General features: G+C 40.3%; 1 protein-coding gene across 2 annotated transcripts; it reads right to left on the reverse strand.

Moving 5' to 3' along the window:
• Positions 1-488: 488 nt before the first annotated feature.
• On the reverse strand, positions 489-25,938 carry TNFSF10 (TNF superfamily member 10). Of its 2 annotated transcripts, XR_008529748.1 has the most exons (6): positions 25,782-25,938; positions 19,930-20,067; positions 17,125-17,167; positions 13,279-13,380; positions 10,063-12,189; positions 489-538 (listed from the first exon to the last, which is right to left on the reverse strand). XR_008529748.1 is itself a non-coding variant. In XM_054580600.1 (5 exons), the coding sequence occupies exons 1-5, from the start codon at positions 25,911-25,913 to the stop codon at positions 11,750-11,752; spliced, it is 855 nt and encodes a 284-aa protein (XP_054436575.1). In that variant the 5' UTR covers positions 25,914-25,938; the 3' UTR covers positions 9,545-11,749. The 2 variants fall into 2 exon arrangements, 1 of the variants encoding a protein (XP_054436575.1); XM_054580600.1 differs by lacking the exon at positions 489-538 and having other exon boundaries at positions 9,545-12,189.
• Positions 25,939-26,856: the final 918 nt, after the last annotated feature.

The following is a 26,856-nucleotide window of genomic DNA, read 5'->3' on the forward strand; positions in this document are numbered from 1 at the left end:
CTACAAAAAGGGGAAGCAAATGATGCAGAAACAAAGTCAGCACCAAAATTTATCCTGAAGATACCAAGACAGCTTCATCTCACTTCACAGAGCAGTCAGGAGAAAATTACATTTTTTAAGTTGAATCAAATTCTTAAGGCAGAAAGAAAACTTACCTTTTAAGGCAGTCTGTGATGGATCTCTTTTTAAAATAAAGACTCTTTTGTAATCTCTCGAATTTATGTTTCATACATTTGAGGGTTTTGTACATCAATTTTTCTCAGAACAGGAGTGCTTAAACCCTGTTTTCTACTTACAAGAGGGGAACCCCCAAACCAGAATTTATTTATAAAAAATTGTGTATTTATTCTTACATGTTTAAACTTCAGTCACCCTCAAAGTACTCTACATTTGATGCAATACACTTTTCGAGACATATTTTCCACTGCTCAAAACTGTTTTTGAACTTGTCGATTTTGATGTCTTTTCACGCTTCTGCTGTTTTTTGTCTCACCTCTTCCACATCAGCAAAATGTTTCCCTTTGAGGACTTTTCTCGTCTGGGGAAACAAAAAAAGTAACAGGGGTGAGATCGGGTGAATAGGGAGGGTGGGCCATGGGGATCATGCCATTCTTGGTCAAAAGCTGCTGAATGCTCAGCGTAGTGTGGGCAGGTGCTCATAGATCACCCATCATGAAATGGGCAACCGCATTGAAAGAGCCTTCAAAACAAATTCACTGAAGCCTGACGCATCCTCTCACCACAATGCCAGCTAGTGCCCTGATATAGATGGGGGAAGCCCGTACTATAAGGCACCCGCCCTCCAGAAAATAATTTGGGTTTTTGGGGGGTTCCCCTTCATATGTATCTATTTTAATAGTCACTTCCAGTTTTAACATAGATATGACTTTTTAGTAGGGGATTTTAAGTATAAATAGGAATTGGAAATGGAACTCAGCATTAAGGCAATTACAATAAGGTGATAATATCAGGGGTTTTCTTAATTTTAGCCTTTCATTTTAAAAGGAAGTTTATTAAATGCTTAGAACTTTCCAGGGAGTGTCTCAGTACTTCACATATATTAAGCATTTCCTTATACCCCTCCTGCAACATGGGTGTAATTGTCTGAGACACAGAGAGGCTGCAACATAACCACTGATGTTATCCTTGCCTCCAGAGCTCCTAAGAGCTCAGTGAGGACACGTATTTGATACAGGCCCTGATTATTTTGTCTGAAGCCCTAGTTACTTATGGTCCAGGTGTAATCCACTCCCCTTCACTTTTGCTGTATTTGAAATCATTGTCTGTCTTTCGCCTTTGAGGAAAATAAGGGAACCTCGCCACCTGGTGGCAGCTCGAGGTATGTGACAAGGTGACCACCTTTTGGTCTTGAGAAGATTGTTGCCTTCCACTTTGCTGTTCAAGCTTGCCAAGGCACCTGTCAAACAGCTGAGCTGGCCTTTCCTCAAGGATCAGTGTCTTCAAAAATCCTTTACTCTGCTCAGATCTCTCCTATGAATTAGTAGTTTTCTTCTCTGTTCTTCAAGAGAGGAGGTTTCATGGGACAGAGTCCAACAATGATGAGACAGAACTCCCTTGATCTAATTTAATTTTCAGAAAGATCTGCCCCTCATGCCCCTTTGTAAGGAATTAACAGTTGTCCAGAAAATTGTCATTTTAAAATATCCACGTCATAGTTGCCTCCTGTACCTTGAGCTTCATCTCTAAAGCAGAGAAAGGGACATACATGCATCCCTTGTTTTAAACAAATCATGCAATTAAAACATGGAGTGTGAATTGTATTTTTGAATTTCTAACCATAATGATGACCTGGTACCTTGTTTTCTCAAGGACTTCATTTATAAATCACAGTATTTGAAATTTAGTTTTCTCAATTCTAGATTGGCTCTATTTGTGATTTTCAATTGCTCACTGGTGGATATGTGCCCAGCTAGCTATAGCAAAGTCACTTGGGGAAATTACAACACAAACACAGAAAGATTCCTGGGTCCTTCTCCAAAGATTCTGATTCAGTAGGTCTGTGGTCAAGCCCAGGCACCAGTGTTTCTAAATGCTCCCCAGGAGATACCCATAAGCAGTGAGCTTAGGCAACCACTACGCCTATACCACCTGTGCTGACAACAGTAAAGAATGTTGGTGGTTAACATACAAATTAGATACTGTTTTCACTTCTCAGGTTGGAAAGCAAGAAAAATAGTAAATTTCTGCTTCTAGTAATGATATGGGGAACAGGGTATTCTCATTTCTTGCTGCTTAGAGTGCGACTTGCTGTAAAAGGTTAAGAAATTAATTCAACAGTTATTTTTAGCATCTAAAATGTTAAATTTGCCCTTTAGGACCTGGAATTTTAAGATTAAAGACAACTAAGTTCATTGTAGTATTATTTGTAGGTACAAACAAGTAGGGACAAACTAATGGCAGAATAAATTAGAATCTAGTCAATAAAGACTTTTGCAGTATTTAAAAAGAATCAATTAGATCTGAATGTTTTCACCCAAAAAAGGGTTTCTATACTATTAAAGCAATGAGTTGTTCAGGTTTATACACACACACACACACACACACACACAAATACACACATGTGTGTTTATATGTAATATATACTATGTGTAAATATGATTATAATATATATTCCCACTTATAAAAAGAAAAGTTAGGAAAACTGGAGTATTGGTTATATACGCTTTTGTGAACTGGGATAACATCAAGTGTGCTAACATTCTTATCATGGGGGTTACCAGAAGGAAAATAAAGAGAGGAAGGAATTGAAAACCTATTTGAAGAAATAATGATGGAAAACTTTCCTAATCTGGTGAAAGAAAAAGATATACAAGTGCAGGAAGCACAGAAAGTCCCAACAGAATAAATCCAAAGAGACTTACACCAAGACACATCATATTTAAAAAGACAAAGAGAATCTTAAAAGTAGCAAGAGTAAAACAGTTACTTACAAGGGAGCTCCCATAAGCTGATTTCTCAACAGAAACTTTCCAGGCCAGACGACATTGGCACAAAATATTCAAAGTGATGAAAGCAAGGACCTACAACCAAAATCACTCTATCCAGCAAAGTTGTCATTTAGAGTTGAAGGACAGATGTGCACAGGAAGGACCAAACTGCATACTTAGGCCAGCTTTTACCACTGTCAGACCTGTGGATAGTTCAGCAAAAGTCCCAAGGTACCCAGAGATCTACCTCCATCTGCCTATGCCTGTCAGCTGCCTGGCAGTCTCAGTCACTGAAAGAGCCTCTGGTTTTACCTGAGTTGCATTAAGTAGATTCTCAGTGAATCATCATGTAGGGGTGAGTGATATTCACCATATTGATGCAGAGGCAGCCAGAAACTGTGGATCATGTTGTAGCTCCAAAAAGGTTGCCCAAGGCCAGTCACAAGCAGTGTCTGACATTGGTCTACACCAGAGTCCCTCCCAAAGACACCAGAACCAACACACTTTTAGACAACATCAGAGCATGATACAATTAGCTTCACAAGTGGCATATCCAAAGGGAGAATTTGGCAGGCACCAGATCCTGTTAAGGCAAATTCTGCTTCATGTGGTCAGCACCTTCATACCAGCTCATAAACTAAGGTACAGGTTGATCCTCACAGTTAGCCAGCGAGAGGGTTGACCCCACACATGAAGAGGCCAATAGAAAGGAAGATCCAATTACAACAGGAGGGCCCACATCAGTCACATAAGGGACATTCCTAGAGCACCCAACCCAGGTGATCGAAGACACAGTGCTACTGGGTCCCACAGGATACCTACTACATAAGTCCACCCTACCAAGACTGGAAGTTATAGCAGATCTATCTAACATATAGAAACAAACACAGAGAGGCAGCCAAAATTCAGAGACAAAGGACTATGCCCCAAATTAAAGAACAGGAACGATCTCCAGAAAACTAGCAAAATGAAATAGAAGCAATCAACTTACCAGATAATAAAGTTTAAAAACATGGTTATAAGAGTGCTCAATAAACTTAGTGAGAACTTCAACAAATAGAAAGCAAACGTTAAAATAGGACTTAGAAACCATACAAAAAAAAAATTCAGAATAAAGAATACACTAGAAAGCATTAAAAATAGGTTGGATGAAGCAGAGAATTGAATCAGCAATTTGGAAGACAAGGTAGCAAAAAACACCCTGTCATAACGGGAAAAAGACAAATGAATTTTTAAAAATGACGCTAGTTTAAGGGACCTTTGGGACAACATGAAGCATAACAACATCCACATCATAGGGGCTCCAGAAGGAGAGGAGAAAGAATGAACATTGAGAACATATTTGTGAAATAATGACTGAAAACTTTTCTAACCAGGTGAAGGAAAAAGACACATATGTCCAGAAAGTACAGAGAGTCCCAAAAAGGATGAACCCAAAAAGGCCCACACTAAGACATATCATAATAGAAATGGCAAATGTTAAAGACAAAGAAAATATTTAAAGCAGCAAGAGAAAAGCACTTACCTACATAAGAGTTCCCATAAGACTGTCAGCTAATAGAAACCTTGAAGGCCAAAAAGGATTGGCATGAAATATTTGAAGTGATGAAAATCAATGAGCTACAGCTAAGAACTACATTACCCAGCAAAACTATCATTTAAAATTAAAGGATAAATAGTTTCCCAGACAAGAAAAAGTTAAAGGAGTTTGTTACCACCAAATCAAAATTTTAAGAAATGTTAAAGATCCTTCTTTAAAAAGAAGAAAAAGAAGCAGAGTAATATAGTTAGAAGAATAAAATGGCAATAAATATGTACCTATCAATAATTATGTTAAATGTAAATGGCTTAAATGCTCCAATCAAAAGACATATGATAGCTGAATGAATAAGAAAACAAGATCCATATATATGCTGTCTACAGGAGAACTGCCTCAGAATGAAAGATACACACAGGATAAAAAGTAAAAGGATTTCATGCAAATGGAAATGAAAAAAAAGTGGGGTGGCAATACTTATACATGGCAAAATAGACTTTAAAACAAAGTCTATAGTAAGAGACGAAGATGGACACTCTATAATGATAAAAGGAGCAATCCAACAAGAGGATATAACCCTTATAAACATTAACACAGCCAATATAGAAGACTTAAATATATAAAGCAAATCTTGACCAACATAAAGGAAGAGATTGACAGTAGTACAGTCATAGTAGAGGATTTTAGCACCCCATTGACATCAATGGATAGAGCTTCCAAATAGAAAATCAACAACAAAAAACCCGTGGCCTTAAGTGACACACTAGATCAGATGGATCTATATGATATATTCACAGCATTCCATCCCAAAGCAGAAAAATATATATTCTTCTCAAGAGTACATGATTTTCTAGAACAGATTACATGTTAGGACTCAAAACAAATCTCATAACTTTAAGAAGATTGAAATCACATCAAACATCTTCTCTGACCACAATGGTATGAAACTAGAAATCAATCACAAGAAAAAAACTGAAAAACACCCAGACATGGAAGCCAAAAAACATGTCACTAAACAATGAATGGGTTAGCAATGAGATCAAGGAAAAAATCAAACTATACCTTGAAACAAATGAAAATGAGAATATAACAACCCCAAATCAATGGGACACAGCAAAAGCAATTCTAAGAGGGAAAATCAGAGAATTACAGGTCCACCTCAAGAAACAAGAAAATTCTAAAGATAAACAATCTAAACTTTACACTTAAAGGAACTTGAAAAAGAAAAACAAAGCCCAAAGTGAGTAGAAAAAAGGAAATAATAAAGATAAAATCAGAAATAAACAAAATAGAGTCTAAAAACAATACAAAAGATCAATGAAACTGAGAGCTGGTTCTCTGAAAAGATAAAGAAGATTGACAAAACTTTATCCAGGTTCATCAAGAAAAACAGAGTAAGAGCCCAGATAAATAAAATCAGATATATAAGAGGAGAGTAACAACTGACACCAAAAACAAACAAACAAACAAACAAATGCTTGTAAGAATATTATGAACTATATGCAAACAAATTGGGCACCCTGGAAGAAATGAATAAATTCCTAGAAACATACAATCTTCCAAAACTAAATCAGGGAGAATCAGGGAATCTGAATAGGCAGATTACAACTAATGAAATTAAAACAGTAATCAAAAAACTTCCAACAAACAAAAGTACTGGAATGGTGGATTTTATCCAATATTCAAAAAGGAATTAACACTCATTCTTCTCAAACTATTCCAACAAATTCAAGAGTCAAGAGGAGGGAAAATTCCCAAGCTCATTTAATGAGGCCAGCATTATCCTAATTCCAAAACTAGACACACTTCAAAGAAAGAAAATGTTAGGCCAATATCCCTGATGAATATAGATATTAAAATCATCAACAAAATATTAGCAAACCAAATCCAGCAATACACTAAAAACATCATCCACCTGATCAAGTGGTCTTTATTCTGGGGATGCAAGGTTGCCACAGTATCCACAAATTAATAAATGTGATAAACCACATAAAAAAAGAGATAAAAACCACATGATCATATTAATAGATGCAGAAAAAGCATTTGATAAAATCCAGCACCCATTTGATAAAAACCTTTCAGAAGAAGGGGAAGAGAGGGAACATTTTTCAATGTAATATAGGCCATGTATGACAAATCCACTGCCAGCATCATGCATACTCAATGGGCCAAAACTACAAGTATTCCCTTTAGGATGAAGAACAAGACAGAGATATCCCCTTTTACTACTATCATTCAATATAGTACTGGAGGTCCTAGCCATAGTAATCAGACAAGAAGAAGAAATACAAGGCATCCAAACTGAAAGGAAGAGGTAAAACTGTCATTATATATAAATGGCATGATATTGTATATAGAAAACCCTAAAGATTCCAAGAAAAAATCTACTAGAACTGATAAATGAATTCAATAAAGTAGCAGGATAAAAAGTAAATATCCAAGAATTGGTTGCATTTTATACACCAATAATGAACTAGCAGAAAGGGAAGCTAAGAAAACAATCTCATTTACAATTGCACCCCCAAAATACATAGGAATAAATTTAACCAAGGATGTAAAAAACCTATACATGGAAAATTATGACACTGAAGAAGGAACTGAAGAAGATACAAATAAGTGAAGCATATACCGTGTCCAGCAGCGTGGGGCTGCCAGGAGTCGGGAAGATGTGGCTAGTGGGTTTCCTGTGAGGCACAGGGGCTGGTCAGGCTTGGGGAAGGTGAGCGGAGTGGTCTCCACCCCAGAGCCACACAACTTAGTCTGTCTTGGATTCCACCCAGACCTCAGTAGAGCAGAGCCACCAGGAGTCAGGAGGGGGGTTGCCAGGAGAGTGAAGGGAGTGGATCTCCTGTGAGGGGGAGGCACCAGTCAGGTATGTGGGAAAGTGGGGGAAATAGTCCCAGCCCCAAAGCCACTCAACTCAGTCACTGACACCCCCTGAGTCTGCCCAGATCTCTACATCCCAGCCCAGGCAGCTGACTCTTCAGTGGGGTGCAAGTTCTAAGGGACAGGCTCTAGGGAGTCCAGAGGGTGGATCTATTGCTTTCCTCCAGTCTGATATCTACGGAGGGGAATGTTCTACCCAATAAAGAATGTGTCTGCAGTGTGGGAGAGTGATTCAACTACAGGTATCCTGGCTGTTGTTGCTTCAGCTTTCTTCCCAGAGCCACAAACCCCAGCCTCTACTCACACAACTCTAGTCCCCTTTGCCCTCCCTCCACCAAGAGTCCAGGGCGTGTGGCTGCATATGAGATTTTGTGCATTGGCACTTTAAGAAGGTGCTTGTGTCTTAGGAGACTGTTCTCTCTCCCTGGCAGACAGGATCCCTGCTGATTATCATAGCCAGGAAATCACATGGGCACCTCTTCCTGGCTCTGGTGCCCTGGGCTAGGGAGGCTGACTTGGGGTTGAGACCCCATGCTTCTCAGGGGGATCCTTTGCAGCTGAGGTATCTCTGGAATTTCAGCTGCTATCTACAGGAGCAAGGCTAGCCATTTGCGTGTCTCCATCCTTCCTATCAGTCTCAGTGTGGCTTCTTCCATAAATTCTTGGTTATAAGACTTCTCTACAGCCAGTCTTCAGGTGGTTATCCAGGTGGACTGCTCTATAATTCAGTTCTAATTCCAGATTGGTCCTGGAAGGAGGCAAGTGTAACATCCACCTGCTCTGCTGCCATCTTGGATCTCTGGCCATAAATCCTCGGTGTTACTTAGCTTGCAGCTGCATCACTCCAATCTCTGCCTCTGTTGTCACATGGAGTTCTCCCTGTGTGTCTCTGTTTCCAAATTTTCTTCTCTTTGGAAGAACATCAATCATATTGTAGTAAAGACCCACACTATCCCCCTATGTCCTCATCTTAACTAATCACATCTGCAACAACACTATTTCCAAATAAGGTCACATTGCATGGTACTAGGGAGTATGACTTCAACTCATCTTTTCGGAGGGCAAATTCAACACATAACAAAAGCATGAACCATAAGGGAAAGGACTGGTATATTTTATTATATTAAATAAAAATGAGCAATTCTTTTCTTCTGTAAGATATGTCAGATAAAAGAGACAAAAGAGATTAGAAGTTCTTTTCCCTATTTTTAGTAATCTTGGTACTATATAACAACTGTGAGTGCTAGGTAAACAAAAACTATACACTTTAACATAGAACTATCTTTATTAAAAAAGTAACATTTTAAAAATGTGGTACAAAAATATAGAGTAAAAATTAATCAGTTATTAAGTCCCTAAGTTATTTGTCAAAACATTTTATTCTTTTTCTTTGGGTTTTGAACTTTAGTTTAAAAGGTCTTCTCTACTTTGACATTACTTTTGGAATTCTGCAGTTCCTTCCATATCAGTAGGTATTCATTCATTCATTCATTCATTCACTCACTCACTCACTCATTCATTCAGCAAATCATTTATTTACACACAGGTACAGAGGATATACATGTAAACAGGACTAAATATTCTCTCTTATATTAAAGTGAGACAGGCTATAAAAAACAGAGTAACAAATAAGTCCATTTGTTTGTATATAAGAACTTGATTAGTGTTACGTAAAAAATAGAGTGAGGAGGGTCACAAGTGCCAGTTGTCTGTAGCATATTGTAAATTTAAATATAAAAGAGGCTTTTTGAAAAAGACCTATTTGATCAGGGCATATTTCAAGGCAAATCTGAGCATATACTTCAAGAGTACATATTATGCTATGTTTAGGAATAGCAATTAGAAGAGATTAGACAAATACTCCAACTAAATTTTTCTCCAACTGCTTAGATTAAATGATGAAATGAAATGTTTTGTGTCATGATTTTGGAAGATAAAAGCAATTGCTGTTTTTCTGGAAGGGGCAAATAAGTGATACAACCTTAGTCATATGTATATATTAGATACTGACATTGGACAGTGGATGAGGCAGGGTGGATCTTTTTTCTTTGTCATTTCTGCTTTCCCATTTCTCCTCCTCACGTGAAACCAAGTTCCCTGATTTTTGATTAGCTGATTACTCATCACACAGTCCTTTATCAAAAATATCTTCAGTGCTTTTGACCAGTTTGAATTTTAGTAGCACAAGCCATTCACAAACAATATTTCATTAAAAAATGATAGTATTTTTAGTGGAATTTTCCTTATTTCCGCCAAATTCAGGTGTATGAGACAACTCCTGTAAGTCTTGTGCAATGCAAACTCCCTTTGCACATTGCGTATGCTGACAGAGGGTTGCTTCCCAAGACCATGACCTTGAAGCAGTGCCCCCATCTCTTCTAACTTTGCAAATGTTGTCCCTTACTGCATCTTGGAAGCTATCAATATGATATACTGTTTAAGATCATTACTTTTTCTTTTTTTAATTTTAGACAGGGAGTACTTTTCTCAAACCCATCAGAAATGAACAGGCTGGGTCTGTAACAAACTGTCATGTTATAAAACAGGCCAGTAATTGCATATGAGTATACAGTGCTACATTCAAATGAACCGGTCAGACCACAGGTCTTCAATGTTTAAAACAGAAAAAGCATCCCTGTAAAAGCAGCATTGTTGTGACATTTTAACTTTAGCATTCTTCTCCTTCCTTACCCTCTCCTCCAACAGAATCCACACCAACCTCCTCATATTGTCCTCAAGGGTAGCCATGTCCTCACAGGCCTCAGAAAACTGTTCTTCCTCCATGCCTTCCCCCACATACTGGTGGGTAAAGGCACGTTTGGCATACATCAGGCCAGACTCTAGTCCAGGTGAGCCCAGGCCTCAGCAATAGCTGAAGTGTTGCTCAGCATGCACACAGTTCACTGTACTTTGGCCAGGTCTCCACCAGGCACCACAGTGGGAAGCTGGTGATTAACACCAACTGTGAAGCCAGTGGGACACCAGTCCACAAACTGGATGCTGCACTTAATCTTGATGGTGGCCATGGCAGCATTGGTATCCTATCACCGTGGGAACCATATCACTCAAGTACATTCTGCCATCTGGTTGGCTGGCTCAAAGTACACACTAGTGATCTCTGCTGCAGAAAGCTGCTCATGGTAGGCTTTCTAAGCAGAGATGACAGGGGCAAATGTAGCCAGAGGGAAGTGAATATGGGGACAGGGCTCCAGGTTGGTCAGATGAGCAACCAGTGCTCCATCAAATCCACAGGAAGCAGTGACAGAGAGCACAATTTAACCTATCAACCTGTTCAGGTTGATACAGGTAGGGCACTCAGTCTCGAGGTTTCTATGACAGGTGTCGTAGACAGCCTCCTTGTTCAACCACGGATGCACAGAGTGCTTCCGGGTGGTGTGAGTGGGGAGTGTGGAATTGCAGGGCTGCACCTCGGCTGTGGAAGCTCAAGGGGATGGCTAATAGAGAACTCCAGTTTGGACTTCTTGCCATGAATGACAGAGAGATTTTCTATCAGCAGGGAGGCGAACCCAGAACCAGTTCCCTCAACAAAGCAGTGGAAAGCCAAGAAGCCTTGAGGGCTGTGCGCTGGTTAGCCAGTTTCTGAATTTGGAACAAGATGAGGTTGGTGATCTCCTTGCCCATGGTATAGTGCTTGCGGGCAGTTATTGGGTGCATCTTCCTTGCCTATGATGAGCTGCTTCAGGTGGAATAGCTGGTGGTAGGTACCAGTGGGAACTTCATCAGTAGCTGTGGGTTCTAGGTTGACCAACACCGCTCTGGACTCACGCTTGCTAGTGCCATCTCACTGAAGGTGTTGGAAGAGTCATCTCCCTCCCATTCCCTGGTGGTCACTTGGCACCTGGTCATCAGGCTGGATACCATGTTTTAGGCAGTAGAGCTCCCAGCAAACATTGCTGATCTGGACCCCTGCCTGGCCAACAGTCATGCATGGTTGCAGCTTTGCAGCGGTCATGCAGAGTGGATGATGGACAGGAAGGGGAAAAGCTGTTGCTTTTTACAGCACAATTCTTAGGTGGTGGATATAAGAGAATCCAAGCTCACTACTCTTTCTTCTAGAATCTTCTCAAGAGTAGATGATAAATACAGGTATTAATTGCTAGACATGTTTGAAAAGTGAGGATCTTCTAGATTTCTGTTAGCAAACTGATAGATAGAACAGTGAAAGGTCTTTTAGCAATTTCACTTCTTTAAAAAAATAAGCTCATCACTTCTCATAGATATTAAAAACATACATGTTAAAGAGTCTTTTCATTCTGGCTGCCTTGCTCAAGCTGCCTTACTTTGTCAGATATGGTGGATTTTCATCCTGAAGTGAAAGGTAACATTGAGGACCCTGTTTTTTTTCTTTGCAGATCATCTAGCCAATTAAAAAGGCCCCAAAAAAACTGGCTTCTTGGTCCATGTCCATCAATTCTTCATTAGTTACAGATACAAAAATTCTGTCATTTTCTTTAAGTTCAAATATTCCACCCTGATAGATGGAATAGAGTCCATATTCTGAATCTTTAGACCAACAACTATTTCTAGCACTTTTCATCAGCAGTACAGGGTCAGGGTAGGCTGTGGATTTGTAAATATATTGTACCATTTGTTTGTTTTTCTTTCTGTTCCCTGGTGTGGAAACATCCTCAGGTTCCTGAAATCGAAAGTATGTTTGGGAATAAATATAGTAAAACCCCGTTTGATGAATAATTAGCTCTCCATTCCTCAGGTGCAAATTATTCAAGAATGAATGTCCTTTTCTTGATGACTCCCAGGAGGTTATTTTATGGCCCAAAACATTTTCATTCTTGGAGTCTGGATGAAGGTTAGAGAGAAAAAACGTTAACAAAAGGGAGTTTGTAGCAAAGCAAGTCACGCGTAATAGCTGTTGCCAGCCTATGTTTTGGTTGGTATTGAAAAGGATTTCAATTAAGGATAAAACTTTCTGCTTCTCTTATCTTACAAAGGTTTCAAATTCTGGTCATATAGAAACTTGAAGGCTTCTGTATTATCATGGCCTGTTGGGAGAGTATTTTATTTTTCTGTACCCTGTTGCCACTTATGCCACATCTCCCGCGCTTACTAGTGCAGGGTATGGTTCACTCAGAAGGAAATCTGAGTTACTCCTGGGCTGAACTTTTGTCCTGAACCCCTACCTCGCTTCCTGCACTATAAGCTCAAATGAAGAGCATATAAAGAAACCAGAAGAAACATATCTACTTCATTAATCCTAGAGCTCAGGACTCCTTGCTACTCCTTTGGATCTCTTTGGATGCCCTCCTTGGTCTTTCAGCAGTCGAAGGCATCAGCCAAGCAGGAGGCATCACCAGTCCACAATAAGACAGAGCACAAGGTTTGGCAAAGATCTCTCTGATTTAAAGATCTTAAGATCCTTAGATATTTAAGTCCTAGAGACTGAATAAAAAATGGCCCTACAAAATATTATATTCCTTTAAACTTTGGGCTCATCTCCATGATTGAAACAAAATTAAGTTTTTCAAGAGTTTAAAATAATTATCATATTTGTTGATAAGTAGTGAACAGAAACATCACAATAATGATCTCACTCATAAGCAGAAGTTGTTAATTATTTATAAAACACAAGTTCAGGAATATCAGGAAGGCAAATGCCCCGAAAAATTCAAAACAACATTCCCCCCAAAATACCCCATTAACTGACACCTGAAATGTCTTTAATTTGGGACAAAACATTTCACAATAATAAAAGTAAGCAATTTGTCTCATAATCTTGTTTCTGAAAAGAGTCAGTCTGAGACCTGATTACTGCTGAGCATTTTGTAGATAGCTATCTACACATTTCAGGTACAAGCGAAAAGAATAAATTACTTGGAACAAACTCGTCCATTGCCTTTTTTAAAACCATGTATTTTTTGTTTCTCTTACTTGGAACTGGGGTTGTGTTTCTTCTGTGTTTGGCCCCTGTAATGTGAGCTGCTACTCTTTGCAGTTCTCTTCTTGCTAGCTGAGGAATATTACGTTGGATTTCTAAAAGAGAAACGACAAAGACTCATCAGCACTTGTGCAGCCACCTCTCAAATAGTACATTGTTGTTTACAGCTGTTGTCAATCAGATACTACAAACACACGGGGCTTTCAAAGTAGATTACATGATTTCATAAAAAAAACAGCCTACATTTTATTGTGATGATGAGTCTACTTCAATTTATGTTAATTTGAAAAGTATTTTTGATGAGAAGAATAAGCAGTAATTTGGGTTATAATTTATCAGCATCTCAGAAGCAATTACGTTGAATACAATGAAGTGAAGATTAAGGCCCCTTTCCAAAAAAAATACCCAAACAAACAAAAATCTGTGGACTTGCAATAATCTTGCTGAGTCATTAAAGTGTTCAAATAGCCCTGGCTGGTGTGGCTCAGTTGGTTGGAGCGTCGTTTCACAAAGTAAATGGTCACCAGTTCGATTCCTGGTCAGGGCACACGCCTGGGTTTCGTGTTCTGTCTCCGGGTCGGGGCGCACAAGAGAGGCAACGATCGATGTTTCTTTCTCACATTGATGTTTATCTCCCTCTCTTTCTCACTCCCTTCCCCTCTCTCTAAAAATAAATAAATAAAGTGCACAAATAACCAGGTATTGGTAAATTTCTATATCGAGTTATATATAGAAACAGAACGATACCAGTTTCATAATCTCTATTTTTTTCCTCTTAGCCAGCTACTAGTGATTCTTAAGGAGTAGCAATGATAACATCTGTCCATATGTGCTACAAACTGGTATCCAACGGTCATTCCCTCTGCTTCCAAAAGGAATGTGACTTGTCATATTGTTCACGGTAATCAGTACATGAGCATATAAATTGCCGATTCACTATATCATAACAAATAACTTACTGACCACCATTGAAGTACTCTGGAGCAGCCTTAAAAAAATACAGATTCTGTCCTAGGTGGTGTGGCTCAGTGGACTGAGCATAGGACTGAGAACCAAAGGGTCTCTGATTCGATTCCCAGTGTAGGGCACATGCCTTAGTTGTAGGCCAGGTCCCCAGCAGGGGGCGCACGAAATGCAACCACTCATTGATGTTTCTCTCCCTCTCTCCCCCCTTCTCCTCTCTAAAAATAAATAAATTTTTTTGAAAAATACAGACTCAACAAACTACTCTTTAAAAAAATCCACTCAAACTCCCCAAGTGTGTTTACATTGGTTTTTAAAATAAATTACATTCTTTTATTAAGCAAATATTGTCAGGGACAAGGCACTGCACTCCATCCTCCAAGGGCAGCACAGGTCAATCCCTTATTACACTGACTAAGCCCTCAAGGGACTTAAACAGCCTTTTAGAGAAGATACGGATTAGAAAGTGAAATCTTACCTATTAGAAATAAGAATAAAGGGAGATGGCTCTTGAGAAGAGGGAAAGATTCCTATTTGTTGGAAAGCCAAGGTCAAGGGAGGATTTGTGCTAAAACCTTTTTATTCCCTTAGTCCAACAAACCAAAGTGCTCATCACATCTAAGACAGGCACTCTTCCAAGGACAGGACAAAAGAATTATAAATGAACAAGTGCAAGAAAGTGTTTGAGGTACGAGGATAATTATCTTAGCAGGGTGAGGATGAGCAGGCTTTGGGCAACGAGGATAGGAAAAGGCCCAAAGCAAGATGCACAGAGCATTCCTCGGACACAGGCAGGAGAGGGGCTCAGTTTCAGGTTTGAATGATGAACCAAAGTATAAAGGATTTGAACGCTAGGCTAAGAGATTTGGGTTTAAGAGGGTGTGGGAAGACTCTGAAAGGTTTTGATCAGGGAAGCAAAAAGATGTATTTTGTGCTTTGGATTTATCTAGTTCTCAGGATAAGGTTTGACGGGTAGAAAGTGAGAGGGCTGGAGACTGGAGAGGTACCAGACTATGAGAACAGAACTGGGAACAGAAGGCCTTAACCTAGGTTAGCAGTAGAAGGAACTAAGAGGGGGTGACAAAATTCCATAGGGGAAAAATGAATGGGAAATGAGAATCTCTTCTCATTTCTTCTAATTTTCTATTAACTGTTACTTATTCAGGATGGGTGGACATATATGCGGTACTGAAGACAAAACATGGCATGAGGATGCATAGTCTATTACATATCATTCTCGAGGTGCTCAGCTTTCAAGGTCGATGTGTCCTTTATATGCATACTCTCTATTGTTAAATAATTCATAATGCCCTGCCTGCCCCTAGACTTTAACACTCTGTTTTTAAGTATTCAATAACAAAATCCAATTATAAATATCTTGCATTAGAACTTATTGCAAAGATATGGGAAAGCCAAGATTTGAAAGAAGATTCTAAAGAGAGGAAATGTCCAACTGTCCATAGTGAACATCTCCTAGAAAAGAAACTTGCAAATTTGTATATTTTGGCATCAGGGATACATTTTGGTATGCTGAGAAGCACACAATTTCTACACCTTATTGGGATAGATAAAAAAGATTACTTTTCTTCCAACACTGAAAATAATACATGCATCTACTATAGACCACGTCTGGGGTACCTCATCAGAAGAGGTGGAGTGTTTAATACTCTCACCACTTTTGTCTTCAGGGAAATGATCAGACAAGATGCTTAGACCCTACAGCCAAGTCTTGTCCTCTCTGCCCTGTTGGTGAGCCCCAGGGCTCTAAGTCTCCAGTACATGCACTCAAGCCTGTAGGGGAAAGTGTGGCTATAGTGAGCCAAATGCAAGGAGGTAGTAAATTTAATTCTGTGATTTTTTAATGTATTCATTAAAAATATGTATTAAGAACCTTCTATGTAGAGGGAGAGAGATGGTAATGGCACAACATTGTAAATGCACTACATGTCACTGAACTGTGCTCTTTAAGTGGTTAGTTGTATATTATGTGAATTGCATCTCAATCAAAATACATACCTGCAGAAGGCGGTACAGGTAAGGGTGGGAGATCTATGAGGTCTGAGGCACAGGGTTAGGTGCCAGGTATAGAGAGGTGAGAGAAACTGACACATTTTTGGTCTTTGTGGCTCTCTAATCTACTAAGGAATTAGACAACACACAGATTTTTTAAAAAGACATAAAAATGAAAGAAAATGAACAAGGTAAATGTAATAGAAATAATGAGGTGTAGAGGAACTTAGAAAAATGGCCAGGGAAGGTCTGACAATTAGTGATGAGGAAGAAGGATGAGAAGGAGCCAGTTTTGTAAAAAGCCAGAAATGAAAGAAGCCGGGCGGAGGCCCAGAGAAGCCAACCTGGGCACCTGCACTGCAGGGGGTGTGGGCCACGAACAGGAAGACCGCCGTGGTATGGGGAGCGCAGGATGAGAACCGTGGGTGGGCAGGTGGGTTGCTGGGAAAGGAATGAGGGAACAAGGGGTTTCTGCGTAAAGACAGACATAGACCAGCGGTGGTTGGAGGCTGAGAAGATGGATGATGTGGGGGCCCTCATTTATCTTACATCCAGCCATGTTCTGGAAAGCATTCAGAAGGCTTATTTACAACACATTAGAAGGTAAAAAAGAATGACTGAAGGAGTTGAGGTGAAAGGAAAATCCATGTTGGAAAAATAGGATTCAGCTGAAATAAAGTTCTGGCCATAAGTGGGCCACAGATGTGGTTCTGAGCTTTCTAGCTACCAATGCGAAAAAAAGGAAGTAGAATCAAGTAGCTTGAGACACCGAGCAGCAGGTCAGAATGGAAGAGGACGGAGTCATTCGCCCGGCCATGAAGTTGATAGTAGAAAGTTAAAATAACAACAATAAAAAAAAGTACTACCTGGAACTGTAGAAATGGTTTCCTCATAGGTTCTCAAAATCATCTGCAAATAGTATTGAATAAAGGTTGTTAATTTCCCTAAAAACTTTAAACTGACTACAGGGTGTCTACGGCCCTTTTTATTGATGTCTAACAGGTTTCTGTGGAAGGCAGGAACCTAGGAAGCTTTATATTTTTCAAGCATAGGCTGTGTGTGGGGTAGGGTGTGTGCTGGGGTGAACTCTAAGGCAGCTACCCTCACACGCTGATCAGGAATGGTCCTCTGTCTGGGAAAATTCTGTTTCTGGAAGGTGTCTTTGAAAGGCCACACCTGGAGCAGCATAGGAGTAAGGAGCCATCTGCTAAGTTAGGTCTGCCTAACCTTCCCCGGACTTCCTTGTGGCTGATGGATGTGGCAGGCATGTCAGCTCACTTTCTCTGTGTGGGATGTACATGTGTGCATGTGTGCATGCATGTGTACGCATAAGTGGTCTGTGTAATAGAGTCCAGGGCTTTAAATTATTGGGCAGACCCAAGCCTCACTGTGTAAGGCATACTTCCTGTCTCTCTCGATGCTCAGAGACATACATAGCTCAGGGTGAGGCGTGGCCTGGCCTTACATGTCATTCTCTCATTTCTGAGAATGTGGCTGAGGAATTCTTAAAGATATTTTTACCAAGTTCCCGAACCTTTACTAAAAATCTAGTATTACCCTCTTTGTACTAACAAGTGGAAAAACCCAGTAAGAAAGAGTAAAAACTGAGACTTTCTATTAACTAAGCAGATCCTCTCTTGGCTCATTCTCAGCTTCTAAATTCCCCTTCATTCCATTCTGTCACCCCTGGGGACGTTGCTCATCACTGCCCTCCTTTCTTATCACTGTTGCTAATTTGGCAGCTACCCAAAACTCCCCTCCACTGTCCTCCCATCTCAAATCAGAAGCTCTCTGCTTCTCCAGCTGCGTCAGGCCTTGATTCCAGATAATGAGGGGACTACCTGTAGTCCAATGGGTGCTGGTGTATGAGAAGGGAAAGCAAGAGGTGGCCTGAGCACATTCTCTCTCTCTCTCTCTCTCTCTCTCTCTCTCTCTCTCTCTCTCATTCTGGGTCAGGAAGGAAGGAAGAAGGAGGAGCAGCAGAAAGGAGAGAAGGCTAATTCCCACAGTGTGGGAGGCACAATATAATAATAATTACGGTGTGGCCAGATGGCCCAGATTCAAATCTGTCCATTACTAGCTTGGGAAACTTTTTTCAAGTCACTTAACTGATGTAAACATTAACTTCATCTGTTTTTAAAAAGAAGAAGAAGAACATGGTTTCTTCCTCACAGAGCTTTGTGAAAATTAAAGGCGGTAATATATGTAACAGTTATAGGATGTTTACTGGAAAAGTCTGTTTAACTAATGGTGCCTGGTAAAAAAGGGGAAATCCTTTGTCCCTCTGCTCTCACCCACCCCTCTGTGTTCTCTCCTGGCGCCTCTGTTCTAGCCAGTGGCAGGATGTGAGAATGGGAGGGGGAGGGGGAATAGCAGGAGAGAGATACATAAATCCATCCCCACCACTTCTCTTATCTCCCCACTCCCAGCTCCCGCATCCAGTTCCCCCTTTCCCCCTCAGTCCCCAAAGCTGTGGGTTTGTTTGCCACCCCCTTAACCCCAGGGTCTGTGGAGTCCCAGTCCTAGGTTCCTCGGGGGCCCTTCCCCAACCCTGGGCCCTTCCTGGTCCTTGTCACTTGGGGCAGTGAAGTCAGAGCTGCTTCGGTACAGCATGTGTGCGGTGGGTGTCCTGCCCAGGCCACGCTTCCAGGGCGGCCGCACAGCACAGGTATTTCCAGGACTCCCAGGTGGAAGTCTAATTTCATTTCTCATAGAAATAGCATCATGGCTGATGTCTGGGCTCAATGGTGAGGGTTGTTTAGGTTTATAAATTAGATCCCAAACTGCCAACAAAACACCGACTCTATGAAAAGCCAGGATGAACATCAAACAACAGACTAGCAATCATGCATTAAAACATATCTTCTTCCTACTCCGGGAATGTCCCAGTATTTTTTTTAAAACAATCATGAAGCTTTCTACTTTTCTAGGTATTTTTATATCTGTGTTCTCATCTGATTTTCTGAGAAGGCAGAAGGTAAGTATTGCTAAATACCATCTTATAAAGAAGGAAGAGCCCTAGAGAAGAAACTTAATTTGACACGTCACATTGCTGAAAGTAAAATTATGTAGTCATATTTAATGAAATAAACTGTTAGCTAACATAATGCTTCTGCTAGAGATCCCATTTAAGCAACTTCCATAAGTAGCTAATACTCTAATTTGTCATTAGTAACTATGAACTGAGATGTCATCACCTTCAGTTTCTCAAAGTAGCTCTTTCTTCCCTCTTTCTTCATCTCTATATGCATAAAAGTAAATATATATTTTCAGATATCAACATCTGGGAAATATATAGAACACCATTGTTTGGCCTCTTTTGTCTTCTGAATAGAAAAAAAATCACACACATCCTTCATTGTTGTGTGACCTTGAGTATATTGCTCTGTCTGTGCCTCAGTTTCCACAATGTAAGATAAAAAGGTTAGACCAGATGGGGAGGCTGGTAAGAGTGGAGGCATGAGCTCTAGACCAGGAGTTGACTACGACCCACTGTTTGGTTCTGTTCCACCTTTTTTCTAGTTCTCTGAATTTGGGGAAAAATCACTTAAACACTCTGGGCCTCAGTTTCTCCTTTTGCAAAATGAGGAGTCTAGACATGATGGTTTTAAATATTCCTTCTCCTCTGACATTCTGTGCCCGCTGGTGAAGTTACCTGATAGTTCACTTACCTTTCTAACTAACTGACGTAGTTGCCACTTTACTTGCCAGCAGGGGTTGTTCATACTCTCGTCATCATAGGGGTCCCAGGTGCTATCATCTTCCTTTAAGAAGCAAGCAATACCACTTTTGGAAAGCTTCTCCTGCACCTAGGACGAGATGGAATATAACACAATATTATGCGCAAGTGCTTTTTATATTTGTCCATTTAGAAGTTAAACTCCAGAAACTGCCTCGGTGCCCTAGACAAGCTGATGGCTTAAAATTAAAGTAGACATGCTGTGCTTTGTCCTTTGAATAAAAGTAAGGAGTTGGATATGGTGGAAACATTATGAGTGTGGGCCAGGCATCGGGGTCACAAGGCCCTTGACTGCCCCTGCCACTAATCAGCTGCATGTCCCTCCACAAAGAGCTGCTTGTCTTCTGTGCCCATTCTTCATCTGAGTTTTTGAGCTAGTTCACTGCAGTGATTGGTGAGGTCCCTCCCAGTTCTAACATAGTGTGGATCCCATTGGAAACTCACCCAAGTACAAAGTAGGCAGTAGAATGTAAGGATTCTAAATGAAAAATTAGCTGAAAAGTTCAGGGTTCAGGTAATGTTCTGGTATTCTCTCTGAACTTTGGCTCTCTGAGTAAACTAGTTATTGTGATTTCTACTTCTCTTGGATAACAGTCTCTGGATCAGATTGCCACTAAAAATCTGAATATTGCCTCATTATACATCCACACTAACTAGGGATTTATTTACCTGCGGAGATTTGAAACACCGTTTGAAGTTTCGCTACCTCATCCTCCTTGAGAATAATATTTATAACGGCCAGATCATTGTTGTCAACAAAGTCCTTGCTTGATGTTAAACACATGTGCCCTGTATACACGCACATGCATGCAAGCCCACACATACACTCCTCACAGACTTCCTCAACCCCTCAGGGCTCTTCAGCCTGATTACTGGTTAATCTTACAAAGAAAAACAGGAAGTCCACCCAAGGTCAGGATCGTTATTTTAATTTTGCTTTCCTTTTTAACAATTGAAATTAAGGGGATGTTATTTCCTTGTAGAAATCTGCATGATTGACTTTTCTATGGAAAGGCGATACCATTCCAAGTCACAATAACTGCTTGTGAGAGGTCACAGCCAGAGACATGGGATTCTGTACTTAGCCAAGCACTCCACGGACATTTGAACAAGGTCAGTCAAGTGCAAAAATAGAAACCTGAGTTAATTAATACCTTCCACACACTCTGGCATAGAACATTCATTTACTTTTATATGCATATTTTCTTTCTTCCTTTATTTAATTTCCAGAGTTAAACATTCTCCTGGTCACTATGGTGGAGGTGACAGCTGGGGCCACCTGAATTGAGACATGACTAGCAATGGAGTTAGACAGCATTTCTTGACTCTGCTCACTGTGCCTCTTCTCTTTTAGGTGTCTATTGGCACCTGCAACTTATGGGGGACCTGAAAAGACTTTCTAAAACAGAAACTTAATTACGTATGGTTTAGAAATACGAGAACTTGTCTAGCAAACTGAGGGAAGGGGGAGGAATGAGGGAGGAAGATCTGGATTGAAACACAAGGCCTGAGGGTGGTTCCAGGAAAAACAACTTTATTTGACACTATCCCAGTCTAGTCAATATGGCCAGGCCCTGGTCTGATGAAATTAAACAAACAGGCTCATGAACTTCTATAACTTGTTTGGCAAAAAGGTATATGTGACACAGAAAGGAGAGAGCAACTTGACTTCCTACTTCACAACAGTTGGAAGCTGTCAAGCATGGGGCGGGGGCTGGGCTGAATGCAGGAAAATGCTGAGTTGAGAGCTGCCGGGGGTCAGGAAATACTGTTCGCTGTGAAAGGAAATGGAGTTTGAGAGGGGTTGGTTTGGAGCAGGGGCCAGAAGTAGGGGTCAATTGCTAGTTAATGCCTCTGGATATCCTCTGGGAATTTTCAGAAACTTTGTTTGGGAGGGAGGACCTTGAAAATTGAGCACGTCCTGGGTATACATGGAAGGGAGGTTGACAAGCTAATGTGACGCTATTGCTACCTCAAATTCAATGAAACCTAGAAACACTGATGATACACAGGCAACCTAGAAAATAGAGAAAAGTAAACAGCACTTTTCTAAAAGCAAAACAAACAAGCAAAAATCCACTAAAATCACCTAATCTCACCTCCTAGTTAACCTTTGGATGATCTCTCTCGTGTACAGACTTGAGATCAGACTATGTGGGGGCCACTCTGTGTATGGTTGTTCCCTCTGAGGACTACATAAAGAGACATGGTCTTCAAATCGTATATGGCTAGCAAAAATATTTTCATGACATTCACTGTAGAAAACTTACAAAATATATAAAATAAAAAGGGAAAAAAATCCTACCATAATCTTACCATCATGCAATCACAATTATCAACAGTTTGGTCTTTCTTCTTCTAGATAGTTTATGCATAAATATTGATTTCTGAATAGTAGAAACCCAGAAAGAAAGCCCCAACCACACTTCCCATCCCCACATGTTCCTTACATTGTCATTTTTGGTAATTTCTTCTATAGACCTCACCTAATGCTGTTAACTGGGCACATGGGAGAGAAGAAGAATTCTGTAGTTATTTCAAAAATGGTTACCAATATGATGTGTCTTTTTCACCCCTCCCTTTCCACATCTTTTCCACCTGAAAGAATAGTTACTATGCTATACCTACTCAGGTTGGGGTTTTTCTCTCGCCAACCACCTCTGTGTGTGAGGACCAGTAGGATGTGCGTGTGTTTTCCTTTGCACACCTCAGGAAGCTTTTGCACCAGGTGCCTGCTCTTTTGTTCCAGAGCCCCTGGTTCTGTGACCTGGATTTCCATAATCACCCTTGATGCCATTGTCTAGACCAGGACCACCCAGTCCTTGGCAGAGCTTGAAGGTCAGAAAGGTGGACTCCTTGGCCAGCTGGCTCAGAGACTTTGAGGTGGTGGCATGACCATCTCTATTGCCCAGACATTAGTCTGACAATCATTTTCTGTAAAGCACAAATAGCATAAAGAATCATTTATGGAGATTGATGGGGAGGGGTCCCTTTCTCTTTTTTCTCCCTACCTATGATGCCACAGTGATAGGCAGTCCCTTTCATTAACTTTCTCAGAGAGACAGAAACTTTGAAGGCTGAGTCCATATTTATTGTTCATGCTTACTGATCTACAACCTTATTTGTGAAGGTCCAATACAATATTATTCAGGCCTCCTTGACCCTCATTTCCTATAATCCTTGCAAACTTTCACTAGCTGAAGCCTACACTGTGAACTGCTCTAGAAAACTGACACATGTTGAATATGCCTTTTCTAAACTCTACCCAGATACCCAAGGAGATTCAGATTTATGTCCCCTTGCAAAGGTTCCTCATGAAGGGATGGCCACGTCAAGAGACTGCTCACTACTAATCACAATAGCTACAGTTTATTGAGCACTTATTTAAGGCCTGGGTTCAAAATTGGGCTTTACTTTTTCTAGATTGCCTTGCAGTTTTGGACAAATCACTTCCCTGAGCCTCTATTTATCTATAAAATGAGGCAATTACATTTCCTTTGTATGATTGTTATGGAGGATGATGTAGGGTAATACTTTGCAAGGCTTCTATCTAGAGCATAATATTTGCTCAGTGTCTGTTAATTCGTCTCCCTTTCTGGCACTTTCAATGAATTTTTCTGCATGTCTATGCAAATATGTATACATATGTACTATGCAATCAAGAAAAATGTACAAGTAGGGAGATGTTAAGCTTTATTTGAAATTTCCATTTTTTATAGTAGAATTCAAAAAACCTTGGTCATATACAGAAAATTCTGTAATTTAGTTAACCAGCTAATTTAGTCTTAAAATCAGACCATCTTGTAATGTAAACAAACTGAGAGACCTACTTGTGTATAGACAGATAGGTTCACCCTGTTTATGCTGCAAAACTAACAAAGATTAGACATGCAGGCTCCCACCTGATAAACACAGCAGTGTTCCAGCCCCTTATACAGACTTGGAACTAGGACATCACTGTAGTTACACTGGTGGGGGTTTTTTCTTACAAATCTACAGGCTCTTCTAAATGTGCCTTCCAATAAAACTGACTTTACTGGCCATCCCACGTTAGCCATCATTTCCATAATGACCTAGAAATCAAACAACAGTCTACCTCATTTATTTCCAATCAGTTGAAATAACCAAATTTATATTCCACAGTATATATAAACTGCATTTCCTTAACAGATAAGCCCACTATGGTTTTTGTGCATTTGATATTTTTTGGACACCTTTAGCCTGGCGTTTTCTAGCCAGCTGGCAGATTTGATGTTGCCTTATCATAAGGTAGCAGGGCACAGTATGCACTACCTGGTGCAAATATGATAACCCTAAACACATCCTGCTGTGGAGGGGCGAGCATTACCTTGGTGCCCAAAGACTCGGGGTACAGCTCTGCTTCCAAGGCCCCATCTGAGTTTCAAAAGTCATTTCTCTGGGGGCCTCTAGTCTCCTCATCTATAAAATGGAGGAGGTTCAAACTTTCTTCCAGCTTACAGCCTTCAATAGTATACAATTAGTCAAAATATATATGAGAAGCTGAAAGGTTGAGTTGGTTTATTTTCAACAATTTTGCCTTCATAGATCCAAAAATTTTATACAGTTAAAAAACACACAAATTAAAGTGGCACTGTTTTTTTTTTTTTCCTCCTCCAGGTACACATGGATTCATACCTAGACCATCCATAGGCATAGAATGGTAGTTTTATATTCAATTATTTTATGATGAACAGTAAAATGTGATTTCACCTGACAGCTACTATGTTACCGAGTTTCCCCATTGCATGCCTTGTGGCCACTAGTAGGAGTAGGAGAAAGCCAGGCCTTTGTATTCTCACTATGGTCACCACACAGACACGACAGACCTAAAACCACAACTTACTTCACAGAACTGGTCTCTCTCCACACCACGTCTTGGAGGAAAAAAGAGAAACCTGATGCCATTTGACGGCTCAGTTCTGATTTTATTTCAATGTGTATTATTCGATCTCCTAACGTGTGAAAGTTAATCCTTTTTTGAAAGCTTTCCACCTAATAATTTAAGGTATTTAAAAGAAATGTGTAAGGAAGAATCTGGCACTGGTCAACAGCTTTGAAGCGAGAATAAGCAAACAATCTGTAAAGAGAGCATTTCTGTGTGTGCAGAGCCCAAGCTTGTTTCCTGTAAATATCAGTCTGAAAATCCACTGGAATTAGTAACAGCTAAAACAACTCACCATTATTTTTAGTGTTTAGAGCTTGGCTTTGGGTGGATCTATAACTCCACCCTGCTCCTTGTATACTAGTGGTATCACCACATTTATGAAGGTTGGTTATTATTCGACAAGAATGTAGTAAACGCTACTATGTGGGAGCTGTATGCTAGCCCCAGAGGTGTACTAATGAGAAAAAGCAGACACACAGAGCCCTGCTCTGAGGCAGCTACTCTGACCCCCAAGAATTAGAGTCAAGACCTAGAAAACACTTAGCAAGAGAGCACCTAGTGAATGGTAGCAATTGCTAACATAAAATGCATGTACTGCTGAAGACAAAAAACTACCTCAGGAGTTTTGTCTCCTGTATCTGTTAGTAACTGGAGGGGCAAGTCCTACAACTGCACCTTTTTCACACAATGCCTTGCAAAGTTCTCCGTAGCTATTAATGCATAGTAATACATCTTAGCAGCTAGGGCCCATGGACAGAGAAAGGGAACATTTTCTTCATTATAAACTTATCAAAGAGGAGCAAACATAAATGCAAAGGAGAAGCAGTTAACCCCAGAGTGCTGACCATCTCTGTGCACCCCCTGTGCATTGTACTGACCTGTTTCAGTTCATTGGTGAAGTATATGTAGGTCACAGCCACAGAGACGGACTGCAGAAGCACTGTGAAGATCAGGATCAGCACACAGTTCAGTCCGGGACTGGGGATCCCTGGGGCCTGCAACGCAGCCATAGCCTGTCTCGGTGAAACTGCTGTCAAGTCTGCCAGGCAGCTGTTAAACAGCAACTCTCAAAGAGAGGGGTGGAGCTCTTGAGTTTCATTTCAGAAATGAAAGTGAACGCCACTCTGGATTTCCCCAAATTCATTTGTTGTTCTGAAAGAAGTCTGAAAGAGAGAAACAATAAAATAAGTGAACCTTAAGTCAGGTAGCTGTTTCCCCGTTACTCAGGGCCTGTCAGTTTCTGCAGGTGTGCATTTGCTCAACAACTATGCCAAATCCTAAGTTCCCACATTGTATCTCAGAATACAAGGAACACTTACGCAGCTCTTCAGGTTGGAACTCCTGCGTTACAATTGTCTTCACGAATGAGATATTCTGGAAAATATTCCTGTCGAGTAGACTGCGTGTGATAATGTGCTGGGTGAGGGAAGTCAGGGGGTAATCCTGGAAACAGTGGGAGTTATCCCAGTGAGGTGCACCAGTATCGGAGGGACGCCCCCAGCGCTCCTGCGGGCCTTGCAGAGGACCTGCCTGGGGGAAAAGGAAGAAGGAGCTAAAGCAAAAGTATGGGAGTTAGTGGGTGAGCTTAAGTTAGAAAGAAAAATAAAGAGGTAAGATTCTAAGGCTAGTCCTAGTCCCTTCCTGAAATTTTGCCTTTGTTTTAGATTTTGTTTTTGTTTCTTCTTTGAAAAGGAGTGGCCTCCGTTGCATTTTAGACTAATTAGAATTGTTTTGCTAAAGGTCTAGTAAACAGGGTAAGATTTATAAAATGTATTCATGAATTTGTCCATCTAAAGAATGCTGATTCTTTATGTTTAAATTGGGAAAAATATATGATTTTGATAATAAAAGTGTAAATTATGGCAATATATTTTAAGAGAATAGAATTAAAAGTAGATTGTCTTAAGTTACAAAAGATGAAGAGTTAGAAAAGACTAAGAAAGTTGCAGAAGG

This window comes from Pteronotus mesoamericanus, unplaced genomic scaffold (assembly GCF_021234165.1).
Source record: "Pteronotus mesoamericanus isolate MK-2021 breed Mesoamerican mustached bat unplaced genomic scaffold, CSHL_Meso_final contig_116, whole genome shotgun sequence".
Classification (NCBI taxonomy): domain Eukaryota; kingdom Metazoa; phylum Chordata; class Mammalia; order Chiroptera; family Mormoopidae; genus Pteronotus; species Pteronotus mesoamericanus.

What these genes read in the sequence shown, in the direction of transcription:
- TNFSF10 (XM_054580600.1), bottom strand. Translation starts at nt 25,913, where the DNA reads ATGGCTGCGTTGCAGGCCCCAGGGATCCCCAGTCCCGGACTGAACTGT. An exon ending in AACCATTTCTACAGTTCCAG is followed by an intron (nt 13,381 to 17,124) that starts GTAGTACTTTTT and finishes TTTCTCTTTTAG; the next exon opens with AAATCCAACGTAATATTCCT. An exon ending in AAACACAACCCCAGTTCCAA is followed by an intron (nt 12,190 to 13,278) that starts GTAAGAGAAACA and finishes ACCTTCATCCAG; the next exon opens with ACTCCAAGAATGAAAATGTT.